Source organism: Lolium rigidum, chromosome 7 (genome assembly GCF_022539505.1).
Source record: "Lolium rigidum isolate FL_2022 chromosome 7, APGP_CSIRO_Lrig_0.1, whole genome shotgun sequence".
NCBI lineage: Eukaryota > Viridiplantae > Streptophyta > Magnoliopsida > Poales > Poaceae > Lolium > Lolium rigidum.
In genome coordinates, this window is record NC_061514.1 from 248542986 (window position 1) to 248557680 (window position 14695).

Sequence of the window (14695 nt, forward strand, 5' to 3'; positions counted from 1 at the left end):
GGCAATCCTCGGGGTCGTCGCTCGTCGGCGATGAGCCGCGCTGTCGCCGCTCGTACCTACACGACGGCCGCCGCTCGCGCCGCTTCCTCCCGGCTCCTCCTTCACCTCTCGTCTTCGGATGAGGAGGGCTGCGCCACGCCTTCTTGCCGGCCGCGGCCGTCGCCGCCGCCACGCCTCGTGTTGATGGGCGTCGCCCGGCTCCTCCGTCACCGCGCGTTTGGGGACGGTGTAGGGCGCCGAGCGTACGACGAGGACGGCGTCGATACGGGCCGGCCCCGAGGAAGAAGAGTTCGAGGAGGACGAGCACGTGGTCCTCCTCGGCTGCCATTGCGTGTGGTCCTCCTCGAGGAGACGGCGGCGGCGTGACGGCGGCGTCTCCAACCTTGGAGCGCCGTTGCGGATGACGCGGATGACGCTCGCCGAGGTGCGCCCCGGAACGCCCCGCACCAGGCGCGGACGTCCATGTTCCAGATGTTGGGCCCGCCGATGAGGCCGGTGGTGTTGTGCATCTCGACGTCGTACTTGGCCTTGAAGTACGTGACCCACCGTCGTCGTTGTCCCTGGCCGCCCATGTCGGATCCGCCCGCTCCTCGGCGCGTGAGTTGAGCCCGCCGGCCTTGGATGCCGTCCCTCCATTGCTCCGTGGCCCGGCCGCGGCGGCGGGACGCCAATGCCGTTCACGGCCATCTTCCAGCCGCGCCGCTCAGCTGGCGCATGTCCGGCGGGACATGATATCCCGCGTGGTACAGCGCCCACGCCTCCGGCACGGTTAGGTTGCCGCGGCCGAAGCCGTTCGCCGCGGCGATCTTGCGGGAGCACGAGGTCGACATTGTTTGGAGCGGCGAGGAGAAGATCTAGGGGGGGCGACGAGAAGGTTTGGAGCGGTGAGAGATTGGGACGAACCGAGCGGCGGCAGCGGGTGGTTGCACGCAATAACGCCGGCGCGGACGGCCACGCGGCCATGCACGACGAGACGCGTCCCTGCGTCGCCTGGGAAACCAGGGACGCCATTAACGTCGGTTGACCAAAGGTAGGCGACGGGTTTTAGGCTTCCGTGCACGCCGACGTGTCGGGCCCGCGTCGCGCGTCGCCGCTCGTTGTGTCCGAGCAGTGCTCGGTAAGCGTCCTCTATGGGACGGGGACAGACTCGGAGCGACGGACACCGTATCGGAGCGCGCCGGACAAAAAATCAGCTTTGAAAGGCGCGACTAGAAGGGAGCGATGTTTTGGCACATGGGAGCATATGCTCCCTTTATTTTGAAATACATGTTAGACACATTTTAAAATGTCAAAAAAATTGAAACAAAAATTTCGCACATACATCTTCATGTGCTGCACGCTCACAAAGTCGTTTCATGAAAAATCGACATGTTATGTGACGTGTATAAAAAGACAAAATTCGGTGCTGAAACAAAGACTTGTCACAAGATAAAATTTCTCTTTTTCGCTTAGACTACAAAAAATATTATTTTTTCATGAATTTGACGAATACACATATATTATGGAGATGTACATGTAAATTTTTTTGTCAAAATTTTTTAACACTTGGAAATATGTTTTTATGGTAGAGGGATCATACGCACCCGGGAGCCGAATTGAGTTTCTGCGACTAGAACCGTTTTTTTATCCACGGCGCCCCAAATCAGTTTGGGACGCTTTGGGGGCTCTTACCCCAAGCCCTCCCGTCTCGGTCACTTCACTATATAACCGCACCCCAAGCGCGCGTCAGCAACCACCCCCACCTCTCCCACCTGTTCCGCGGGTACGAAAATAAAAAATACTAACCGAAAGAAAAGACTCCCAAGAAAAGGCAGCGGAAGAGGGGACGGCCTAGAGTCCGATCTGCGGTCTCGTCAAACCCCGTAACAATTTCGCCTCCGTTTACTTTCTTTCGTTTTCCCCTCTTCGTCGATTCCTGTTTCTCTGCGATGATTTTTGCCTCCGATCGGTGCTAAATCGACCCGATGTGTGAATTGTTGGCCGCCGGAGATTTGGTATCGGGGGCCGTCGATTTGGTAGGTTTCTTCGCGTGAACTGGATAGTTTGTCTCTCAAGGAAGGGAATTTAGTTGCTGATGCGTTAGATGATAACAGGGGATTGGGAATTGTGATGATCTGGAGGAATCGAGAGAGGGAAGAACTCACGCGGGCTGATGTCCCTGTCATTAAAATATAAAATAAATACGCGGGGATTCAAATAGATTGCACGAATCTTTTTTGGGTACATAATCTTTAGTATTACATAGGCTTCTCTAGGCGATTTTGTATAGGCTATCCTCTTAGAAGCGTGGCTGTGGAAAAACATACAACTCTAATATCATATTGGAGATATTTACCCTAATTGGTGTGATACAAGCTGTCTCCAATTCTAAATCTATTTTGTAGGCATTAATGATGCTAAACTACTACTCAAGTTTATATTCGTGGGCCTTATGGCTCAAGCTGTGGTTCTTGAACTTATTTTCAAGACTACGGTCAGAATCAAGTTGGCAAAAGTCTATTATTTATGCAAATTTCTAGTGAGAAATGCTGCATTCTCCCTAATATTTTTAGTTATGATTAAATGTAGAATCCTGGGAAATTTCAGGTTTTCAATTGTATAGTCATATGTAAATTGGCATGCTTGATTCCTTTGTGTGCTAGAAGCCAAGTAACAATGTTTCAAATTGAACTCATATGTGTTGTGCGGTGAAAGGAATTCTTTCTTTCAGTCAGCTCTGTTTTGAACTTACCCATACAAAATAACTCCACATTTGGAAGTTTTATTCTAACCATCAGTTGTTATATATTTAGTGTATATTATTATATTGCAATACTGATGGTGTAAAATCATTTCAGGGTTTCTGTTTGTCCGACAAACGTCACGGCTCTTGGCTTTGAAGTAGTGCATGGTCCTGCTTCTTGTAGGTTAGTGCTAACCCTTCACAGAGTTAAATGGACTTTCTCTTGTGCTTCAAACCTCTGTTTTATCTTCTTCTCTTCTGAAGGTGCACATTTATCTTGCTTCTAAACCATCACTCCTTGCTCACCTTGTTGTAGCCACCTTACTGTAGGATTTATTTCAGTTCTGAAAACTAACGTGCCATTTTATGATGGAACTTTTCATCATGGGGTTAATAACTTTACCTTTTTGTGATGGCTTTTTTTGATCTTGTCAATGTATTGGAAATAGTGCATAGAAAGATTCAAGTCTATCAATTCATATTTCATACTAACATGTGTAATATAACAACAGTTTTAACATACTCCCTCTGCCCCAAAATAACTTGCTCAACTTTGTCTAGATATGGATGTATCTATATACATCTGTATCTAGACAAAGTTGAGCAAGTTATTATGGGACGGAGGGAGTATTAAACTTCATTAATGTTTATTTCTTAATGCAACATGTATTGACAGGGATATTAGCTGTTTACCATTAGCGCAAGAACTTCCTTGGATTTTGATTGATATCTTTCCAAGGCATGAGTTACTTCGCACCGCGATAATCTCCTTAGGGCAACACTGATTTGGACAGTATATTTTGATCCTTCCTAGATGATCTTTAATCTTTTTTTATTAAGCTCTGTCGTTGCAGAATAAACACCTCCCTTAATGTTTATTTGGGTAAATACTGTAAAGTAATAAAGTTCCTTCTTCTTTACCATTAAAAAAGGTTTTAATGCTTAAGTCAGTATATCAATCAGGCTATGTTTTGGAAGATAAATGTTTTTTCTTTAACCTGCGTAAATATCTATCTTGAGTCACTGAGTAGTTATGGCTTTAAACAATTCTAACGATAAAGTGGATTCAACACAGTTGATTTCAAGATGACAAGTAAGAAAAGTAACAGATCTACAGTCACATCATGCACTGCTCTGCATATGGAATGGGACAGGATTTCTTGCCCTATTTGTATGGAGCAACCACACAATGCTGTTTTACTTATATGCAGTTCGTACAAGAATGGCTGCAGATGTTATATTTGTAACACAAGCCATCGACACTCTAACTGCCTAGACCGGTTCAGAGAAATGAATGGAGATAGTAAGGTCTGTGATTCACACTCAACCTCTTTGGTGCTTTCAAACTCCAATAACAGAACAGTCCAACCAAGAGCTCACTATAGTACGATTTCCAGACATTTGCTGAGCCCAAGCCTCAGAAGGCACATTGATAATGCTAATAACCAAGAATCTGTAAATTCAACATTATCTGTAGGAGAGAGGAGCATTATTATGGAAGAATGCCATGATGCCATGCAAATTTCAGCTGACCTGAAGTGTCCTCTCTGTAGAGGATCAGTATCTGGCTGGATTCCTGCTGGAGAAGCCAGAAAGTATCTAGATGAGAAGTTGAGGACATGCTCCCATGATTCCTGCAAATTTGTTGGAACCTATGAGCAGCTGCGTGAACATGCTAGGACAGCTCACTTGCTTGTGAAACCTGCTCATGTAGATATCTCAAGGAAAAGATCTTGGGATCGCCTTGAGCGTGAGCAGGAGTTTGGTGATGTGATAAGCGCAATAAGGTCACAGAATCCTGATGCAATAATAGTTGGTGACTATGTTATTGAGACTAGAGATACCATGTCCCCTGATCAAGATTCTGGGGAAGAAAGTGGTGATGAGTGGTGGTCTCCTGTTGGAGACCCAATAGAATCACCAGATAACCGACATGGTGCCCCTAGGCGGTGGCTGGATGGAAGGCTAGGATCACCTAGCAATTGGCCAGATGAAAGGCGTGCTTTTGCCAGGTTTCTGCCGCAGCCAAGGCTTCCTTTCAGCAATAGGCGCAGCTCACCTGCAGATTGGCACGGGATGAGACGGCCAAGCACACGAAGTTTGCTGCGCGAGGGCTTCACGAATCGGCAATCCAGGAACAGCACCAGTCACCGCAGATATCGCCGCATCTTTGATCGTCACTATACTGGTCACGGTCGTGCAGGTATTGGCAGGAGGCAGGATGGTTCAACATTTGGGCCGGGCGGACGGCAGCGGCTGAGATACACGCAAAGAAATCAGCATGATCCATGATCGACTGAATCAAGACTACCTGCCCAGTATTAAGTTCATTACCAAGCATCCAAGCAATCCTTGTAAATAACCAGAATTAGCACTCCCTCCCTTCATAAAAGAAAAATGTCTTGACTTTGGACAAATTTAGATGTATCCAAATACATCTGAATTTTGATAAAGTTGAGACATCTTCATACGGAGGAAGTATTTCGTTTTATTTACTATTCATGTATTATATGTCAAAACATATCAGCACAGATGCAAAACTTCATTTAGAAATTCAATTTGACTCCCGGGTGCATATGCTCCCTCCACCTAGAAAAAAAATTGCATGCACATCTTAATATTATATGTGCGTTCATATAGTTTTGCCAAAAAACTGATATTTTTATGGTCGATGTAAAAAAGAGAGAACATGCCTCACAAAAAAACTTTATTTTTAGAACCAAATTTTATCTTTTACACGGCCCAAACAGTAAGTTGATATTTTTTATGAAAAAACTTTGTTTGCATGTAGCATGTGAAGATGTAGACTTTCTGTTTGAATTTCTTTAACATTTTAAAATACATTAAAGATCTCTATTTCATAATAAAAGAAGCAAATGCATTCAAAAAGCTAAAACATCACGATCCAACTCCAGCGCCCTTTCTAAATATCTATCCAGGGTTTTGTTCTTAGTAGTTTGCACTTAGCAGTAATTGTGCTTCTCTCAGGTAGTGCGCCTGCACTTGGCATTTATTTTCATTTTGTACCTCTGCATTTTCTTTTCTGCATACGCATGTCGTGCTGAGCACAACTAACAGTGAATCCACACTGCTCGCTTGTGGCCACCACTCGTTACAGCCCATCTCTAGCTGGGCCACAGGCCACAGCTGCCGTGCCGAAGCCACTGCACTACAACTTGGGATGAGCATATAAGAGCATCTCTAGCCGCATGTGGATCCATTCATATAATAATCGCTGTTTGGTGGATTGGAGAAAAAAAAATGTCAATCCAGAACACCGCATGGGAACACCAAAATTCAGTTTCGCGCCGTGGAAATCCTAAGTTCCCGGTTTCACGAGGCAGTGCGAGCGCGAACCATATCTCCTTCCCTGCGTTGGCGCGACAAAATATTCAACTCCTCCCTTTTCTCCCTTCTGCCCACCTCCCGCGGCCACCGCAGCGCACCGACGCAGATCTCGGCCTAGGTGGGCCGTCCCCTCCGAATTGCCCGGTAGAAATACTCGCGCCACGTCGCTGCGCTAGTTTCGCCCGTCGAGGCGCCCGCATCCCCAACACATCCATCGGAATCGGCCACGAATTCACCGCCGCCACGGATGCCTCGCCGCGGCCAAGGTATGTAACTCTCCCCAACTCCTCGTAGGCGCCGCCGAGCTCCCGTAATAACTCCTTTGCTGTTGCGCTTTGTAGATGGACCCGTGAGTGCCATTTTTGATGGAGGATTGTTCCTCCTCCGATGACTCCGATTTGGAGGAGTTGCTCGAAGACGACGACTTGGAGCAAACGGTCGTGATCCTCGCAGCGAAGGAGATCTTGGATGTGAGGCCGAAGAAGAGGAAGATGTCAACCATGGGGCGGCTGTGCATCCCCCAGAACCCCGCTCTTGGGCACAATTTGCTCATGCGGGATTACTTCGCCGAGGTACCCACATACTCGCTTCATCTCTTTTGCCGCCGGTACCGAATGTGTAGATCTTTATTCAACAAGATCGTTGATGCATGCGAGAGCAATACGCGCTACTTCAAGTGCAAGAGGAATGCAGCCGGACTCATAGGATTCAGTGATCACCAAAAGATATCCGTCGTCATGCGCATCTTCGGCTACGTCATTCCGGCGGACTATGCCGATGAGTATCTTCGCATAGGTGAAGATATGACGACGGAATCCGTCCATCGGTTTTGTAAAGTTATGATCCGTTTGTATCGGCTGACGTATCTTCGAGCTCCCAACGAATAAGATGTCATTAGATTAATGGCCGAGAACGAACACCAAGATTGACCAGATATGCTAGGTAGCATTGATTGTATGCATTGGACATGAAAGAAGTGTCCAAAAGCTTGGCAATGCTTGTATTGTGCTAGGAGCAAAGAACCGATGATCGTGCTTGAGTTAGTTGCATCACACGATCTTTGGATTTGGTATAGTTTTTTTTTTATTTGCCGGGTTCTCTCAATGATATCAATGTTTTGCATAGATCCCATCTTCTTGCCCGGCTAGCTAAAGGTGATGCCCCGCACTGTCAACTAAAGGAAGTACACAATGAGGTACTACATTGTTGATGGTATATACCCGGATTGGGTTACATTTGTGAAGAGCATCAAGCTTCCAACGAGCGGAGTTGAAGCCGAGTTTGCAAAAACACAAGACGCAACCCGAAAAGAAATTGAGAGGGTTTTGGGTGTTTTGCAAGCTAGATTTGCAATAGTCCGAGGTCCATCCTAATTTTGAGATATGCAAACCCTCAAGGACATCAAGACCACTTGTGTAATTCTACACAATATGATCATCGAGGATGAGAGGGTTTGAACTTATCATTTTTCTTTGATAATGTTGGCACCCAGGTCAAACCTTCTAGAAATCCGGATACTGTTGGGGCATTTCTTGAAACATACCGTGAGATTGAGAATGCCAGGTCAGCAGAACAACAGCTCGGTCTCATTCATCACAATTGGCAGAGGTACGACAACTAGGATTTGTTTGTATTTCCAATAATTTTTTATTTGTTAAATTGTTGGTGTATCATTTGATTCATATTGTCTCTAAATTATTTGTTGTAATTTGTATTATTGTTGTATTGTATGACACTAAAACATTTGTATAATTTGGATTATTGTTGTATTGTATGACACTAAAATATTTGTTGTATCAATTGATTGATTGTGATTGATATATCCAATATTTGCAAAACCATGTGTTGTGGTTTTGTTTGTGGGCTGAAAAAACGACGCGCACGCGCCAAATGTGACCCGTATAACACCATTTTTCGCGCGCTATTTTTTAGCCTGCAAAACGCGTTTAAAGTAACTGAAAACATGTATTTGGAGTTTAAAGTTTAGCGTGTCTGCTAAAGATGCTCTAAACCCAAAACAGAAGCGCTTGCGATTTAAGCTCACACTGAAGCAGAAAATACTGAAACCAAACCGTAAATCTAGCTTTATCCACCGGGCACCACTAGGAATCGGATCCCGTTTTATTGCTTCCCATGGGACATGTGCATAGCCATAGGATTGGAAGCAGACGGTCCCTACGATCTTAACCAGTCCCCGTGTGACAATTTTTGTTATTTGTGGACTAATAATTGCATGCTTCCGTAAAAGGATACCGTGACTCACGTCCGTTAATGTAGCCAGCATATGCTGGCTCGCCTGGGTCATCACGTCATTATTGGAACGAATTTGCATGCTTCCACCTAACATCTTCGGTGGTGCACCTCCAATCTATAAAATTAATCTCATTCTTAAGTAGACAATTTTGAAAATTATGTATTGTTTTCAATGAGTAAAATCCAAGAAATTAATTACGGCATTTTTTTCAGGCAGACATTTTTTGTTTTGTGCCACAGAAGTGTTGTTTTTCTACACTGGAAGCACCTGTTCTTGGTGAAAATATTCTTAATATTTCATTGGAATTATCATATCTGTAAATTTTTGAGATTAACATATCTGTAAAATTTTATGAACAATACGTGACAAAGGATCCGGGTAGAAGGCAGATACTCGAAGCTATTAATTGATCTACTTCTTCTCACCTTCATTATTCTACAACTCTTGAATAACCCATATGACGTTAACACTTTGATGTTTCAAAAGTTTCCACACTAATTAATCCAGCCGAATCATATAACCAATTTCTGGTCATATAGTCGCTATTGGTGGTCACAGAATGAGGAGATGAAGAAGATGCACCGGGTAGGGTGTGAGAAGATGAAACGTCCTAGGGCAGAAGGGGGTTTGGGCTTTCGAGACCGGCACTCGTTGAATCTGGCGATGCTAGCCCGCCAATGCTGGCGGATTCTAGAAGCTCCAGAGTCCCTATGTGCCCAGATACTTGGTGTCATGCACTTCCCAAATGGTGATCTATTGGAAGCTAAACCAATGGTGGGTATGAGTTATGTCTGGAGGAGTATCTTAAAAGGGTTGGGGTTTTTTAAGGAGGATATGATATCGCGTATCGGTGACGGCACTAATATCCGGATATGGGAAGATCCATGGTTACCGGGGGGTTGGGGGAGGGGAGCTACTAGGCAGTCCGTCGACAAATAGAGGGGGATGTGAGTTAACAATGGTATCTGAGCTAATTGATTCAGCTACAGGTAATTGGAATCATGCTCTGATTGAACAACACTTCCATCTAACTGATGTTCCAACCATTTTGAGTATTCCACTTAAAGATCAAGCTGAAGATTTCATGGCGTGGCACTTTGATAGCAAAGGAATTTTTTCAGTAAAATCCGCTTACAAAGTCCATATTGAGATGGTGAAGAGGATGTGTGTCTCTCAGGAAGGACAAGGTTCAGATATGGTGTCGTTGAAGCACGAAGTTTCTACAAAAATTTGGAAGGTCCAATGCCCACACGTATTTTGAGGACGGGGGTCATCTCTTACTAAATTGCAAATTTGCGAAACAAAGATGGCGCAGTATACTCTTGGAAGATGTACGCATTAAACTGCTACCATGTTGGCATCCCTGGAGGTACTAGAGGAAGTTCTAGGACCGCAAAATGATGACCTGCTGCTCACGGTTGCTTTCCTTTGGAGTTGGTGGTTTGAGAGAAATAGAGGGAATCATGGCGAGCAACACCTGACGGTTGATCAGTTTCAGTTAAGTATTCAACCATATGTGGATGAGTGGAAGTAGTTAAGAAGCAAAATACAATGGGGTCATCTGAATGTCGATGGGAACCGCCGCCTCAGATTTCGTCAAAATAAATATAGATGCACCGTTTTATCACACAACGAGATCTGGAGGTCGGGGCGCAATATGCACAGATTCATCTTCGGAAATTTGTTTTGCTGTTGTTGGATCCCTGTCGATAATTAATCACGCCATGCACGCTGAAGCGATGGCTTTATCAAATGCGATTCAGGTTGCAGAACATCTCAACATGGGACGGGTAATTTTTGAAACTGATTGTATCAATCTCTACTCTCTAGCAAGCTGTGACGTTAAATACTTACGATTATACATCCCTAGGTGTCTTGATTAGTGATCTAAAGTTCAGACTCTGAATGAATTTTATCCAGGCTAGTGTTGTCTATGCCCGTAGAGTTTGTAATAAGTCCGCTCATGAATTAGCCGCTTCGGGTGTAGGTGTAGCTCATGGAGAACATACTATGTGGGTGTCGAGCTACCCTATTTCTGTAACACGTCTGGTGACAAGCGATTTAGCCGTGTCTTAATGGAATAGAGTGTTCCATGTCAAAACAAAAAGTAGTGAGGCCCTCTCGCGGGCTCAATGGAAAAATGCATTTTCAGAACAAAAGTTCAACTAACTTATGCTGTCTAGGCGCACGGCGCATATGAGCATAAACAGAGCACAGGGGCTACTAGCTATGTAGCTTTGAAGGAGGGTTCAGAGAAATATCACATACAAACCGTTCTGGGAGAAGCCAGTAGGGAAAAAAAAAATCACGAAAACGCAAAAGCCTTGCGTTTCGATGCATTGATAGAAAGAAGGTTAGGGCACACACCACGCCTTACAACTCAACCCAAGAGAAGAAACTAATCTAGGGGAGGAGCTGGCGAACACCCCGGGCTCCCGCGTCCGCCCACTGACGCGCCTCGGACCTAATGTCGTTGAATAGGGACGTCACCGAGGGAAGTGCGTTGTCGAAGACCGCAACATTCCGGTGTTTCCATATCCATCACGCCGTAAGCATGATTATCGACGAAGTGCCCTTGCGCAGCTGGCGAGGGGCGGTCCGCACCACCAGCGACCACCACTCCGCGAAGTCGCCCTCTACCGTGGGAGGTCCTGAGGTCGATCGGATCCACGAGAGGACCTCGTACCAGACCACCCTGGAGAAGGAGCACCCAGTGAGCAGGTGTGTCATGGTCTCCACAGCCTGGTCGCACAGCGGGCATCTAGGCGCATGCGGCAGGCCCCCGTCCAACACCTATCCAGGCAGGCCAGCCAGATAAAGAACTTCACTCTTGGCGGCGCCCAGGAATTCCAGTTCAGCTCCCACGATCCTGAGGTGATGGCTCCCCTGAAAGAGGGTGTCATAGCAGAAACGAGAAGTGTACTGGCCATCCGTCGTCCAGCGCCATATCATCCTATCGTGCTCCGTCGATAGTTGCACATCCCTGAGTCTTCCCCAGAGTTGTACGTACTGCCACATAGCTAGGGCACTCGACGCTCCGACAATGTCAGGGATCCAAGCGCGATCAACCAGCGCTTCCCGAACCGTACGTGCCTTCCGGCGGCGTTTAGGTACCAGCGCATACACCTCTGGCGCCATCTCCTTGATGGACCTGCCGTCCAACCATTTGTCCTCCCAGAAGAGCGCGGATTCCCCATTGCCAACCTCCATGAAGGTGGAGGCCATGAAGACATCAAGCTCCACCTTCGAGAACTGCATGTCGAGCCCACGCCATGGCCGCGTGGGGTCTGTACGCATCCTCCAAATCCAACGCACCCTCAGACTGATCGCGGTGCGTGCCAAGTCGGGGATTCCCATACCACCCAGCCGAGGCGGCCGGCAGACCCTGGACCAGTTGACGTGGCAGTGACCGCCATTGGAATCCGTCCTCCCAGCCCAGAGAAAGCCGCGCAGGATCTTGTTGACCTGCTTCAGCGTCCTCTTGTCCAGCCCCAACACCATAAGTTGATGCAGGGGAATAGCCGCAAGGACCGCGCGTATCAGCGCCAACCGCCCCGCCCTGGGCATCATGGATGCCCGCCAAGTGGGGAGTTTGTCGGCGAGCCGATCCACCAGGGGCTGGAAAGATATAGCCGACAGCCTCCTGATGGAGAGCGGGATGCCGAGGTACTTCACCGGGAACTGCGCCAGCTGGCACTCCATGAGCTCAGCTGCGCTAGCAGCCTCTTCGTCCGAGCAGGCAATCGGGGAGACCGAGCACTTGGCGAAGTTGGTGCGTAATCCTGATGCCTGCCCAAAGAGCTCTAGAATGCCGCGGACGGCGCGCAATTCCGACTCATCTGGGTGGCAGAAGATCACCACATCATCCGCGTATAGCAACACCGATGTTACCAAGTCCCACCGAGCCAGACGCTTCAGGATACACAACTCAATGGCCTTGGCCAGCAGCCTGTTAAGCGAGTTCTTCATCAAGACGAACAGCGATGGCGACAGGGGGTCCCCTTGTCTCAGACCCCTCCTATGCCAGATGGGGGGGCTGGCTCACCATTGAGCATCACCCTGGTACTAGCCGTGGAGAGCAAAATGGACACCACCCCGCGGAACCTAGGGCCAAACCCGATCTTGCGAAGGATCTCCATGAGGAACCCCCACGAGACCAAGTCGAACGCACGAACGATATCTAGCTTGAGCATCACCCGCGGCTCCTTCCGTCTGTGTAAGAATCTAGCTGTCTGCTGTACCAACATAAAGTTGTCATGGATGCACCGTTTGCGAATGAACGCACATTGGTTACGATCCACCAGCGACTCCATCCTAGGTGCTAGCCGAGAAGCCATCGTCTTTGCCACCAGCTTGGCGAAGATGTGGATTAGACTAATTGGTCTGTAGTCACCCAGCGCCGCCGCATCCGGACGCTTAGGGAGCAGGATCATCAGTGCCTGGTTCAGGCCTTGAAACCCGCGCCCACACATCGTGAACAGCTTGTCGAACGCTGCCATGAAATCACCTTTGACCGTGCTCCAGCATTTCTGCAGGAACTCGGCCGTGAATCCATCCGGGCCTGGCGCTTTGTCTGGCGGCAAGCGCCTAATCACCTCCCAAATCTCATCCTCAGTGAACGCAGCCTCAAGCTCGGAGAGGTCTTCTGAGTGAGTACCCAGAAAGTCCAAGTCCAGCGAGTGCAACCGGTCTACCGATGTCCCGAGCGGACCCTCAAAGTGCGTAAAGGTCGCTTCAGCCATGGCCGCATGGTCGAAAATGACCGCGCGGATCACATTCTTCTGGCGCCTATAAGCCGCATGCTGGTGGAAGAATGATGTGTTGGCGTCGCCCTCTCTCAGCCAAGCGATCTTAGCCCTCTGCTGGGCCATAGTGCGCTCAAGGGAGGCTAGGCCCAAGTAGGCGTGCTTTAGGTGGGCCCGGAGTCGACGTTCATCCGGAGATAGCAGTCGAGAATCCATGGCGATGTCCAACCTCAGCACAACTTCCCGCGCTATCATCAGCTGCAGCTTAACCGAACCAACCTTCTTACCGCTCCAGCTCATAAGGCTGCGCGTCGTCCGTTTCAGTTTAGCGGTGAGCATCCGGAAAGGGTCCGGGTCTCCATCCACCTCATCCCAACTGTTCTGTACCACCTCACTGAACCTATCCAACCTTAGCCAGAAACGTTCGAACTGAAACCTTTTCCGCCCTGCGGGTTTTGAGGTACAGTCCAGCAGGAGGGGGCAATGATCTGCCACTACAATGATGATTTCAAAGGTCTCATGTTTTACAATATTATCATAACACGGCATTGGATATGAGTAGCTAGAGCTCGACCTTGACTAATGGCTACATAATAGCACCTGCACCTTAGAGAAGCTGAAAATCTTCAGGGGGGAGTGGTGTTTTGGAACATGGGAGCATATGATCCCTCTATTTTGAAATGCATCTTACATATATTTTAAATTTTAAAAAAATTGAAACCGAAAATTCGCATGTAAAGCTTCTCGTGCTACACGCTTACAAAGTTGTTTCATAAAAAATCGACTTATCATGTGACGTGTGTAAAAAGACAAAACTCAGTGCTAAAAATAATGCTTTTCACAAGATAAGTTTTTTCTTTTTTATATAGACCACAAAAAATGTTGGTTTTTCGTGAAACTTGACGAACGAACATATATATTATGAAGATGTACATGTAAAAAAATTTGTTAAATTTTTTCGACCTTTCGAAATATGATTTTTTGGTAGAGGGTGCACACCCGGGAGCCGAATTGAATTTCCGTCTTCAGGGTCCATTTGTTGAGACGAAAGGTAACACCTTAATTTCTTACTTTCTCCCTTAGCTATTATAATAAGATATTCTAAAAATAAAAAAATTATGTATCTAGAGACGTTCGAGCCTGTAGGTTACTTATTTTAGTCTATATCTAGTCTATATTGATATATCTAAAACATGTTATAATAGTGAACTAAGCGAAAAGTTATATTGGATCCTGAGCACCAGTGCTCTTGCCAGATTAAAAAATTCAAAAATTATATTTATATGTTTAAAAAATGTAACAAAAATTCTAAAAGTACCTAATGATGTACCCCACTAACCTACAAAATCTCAATTTCAAATGATTTGTTTTTTGACCTATACAAAAATGACAAAATATTTTCTCTTTTTGTAGATTTGACTCACTATACTCAGATCTATGTATTTGTTATTTTTGTGCAGCCTAAAATACACATTATTTTCAGTTGAAAATTTACATGATTGTGGGATACAATACCGGCTACATCATGATTTATTTTCAGATTTTTGTAAAGCTTAGAAATATGATTTTTAATTTATTTTTTGAAGTGAGATCACAGGTGCTCATGTGCACCAAATCTTTGTCCTG

General features: G+C 46.5%; 1 protein-coding gene across 3 annotated transcripts; it reads left to right on the top strand.

Moving 5' to 3' along the window:
• Positions 1–1748: 1748 nt before the first annotated feature.
• Positions 1749–5079, top strand: LOC124670669. 3 transcript variants are annotated; one of them, XM_047207142.1, is made up of 3 exons: positions 1749–1862; positions 2838–2906; positions 3399–5079. In XM_047207142.1, exon 3 carries the CDS (start codon positions 3809–3811, stop codon positions 5012–5014), a length of 1206 nt encoding a protein of 401 aa, XP_047063098.1. In that variant the 5' UTR covers positions 1749–1862; positions 2838–2906; positions 3399–3808; the 3' UTR covers positions 5015–5079. The 3 variants fall into 3 exon arrangements, with proteins under 3 accessions (XP_047063098.1, XP_047063097.1, XP_047063099.1); XM_047207141.1 differs by having other exon boundaries at positions 3798–5079; XM_047207143.1 differs by having other exon boundaries at positions 4200–5079.
• Positions 5080–14695: the final 9616 nt, after the last annotated feature.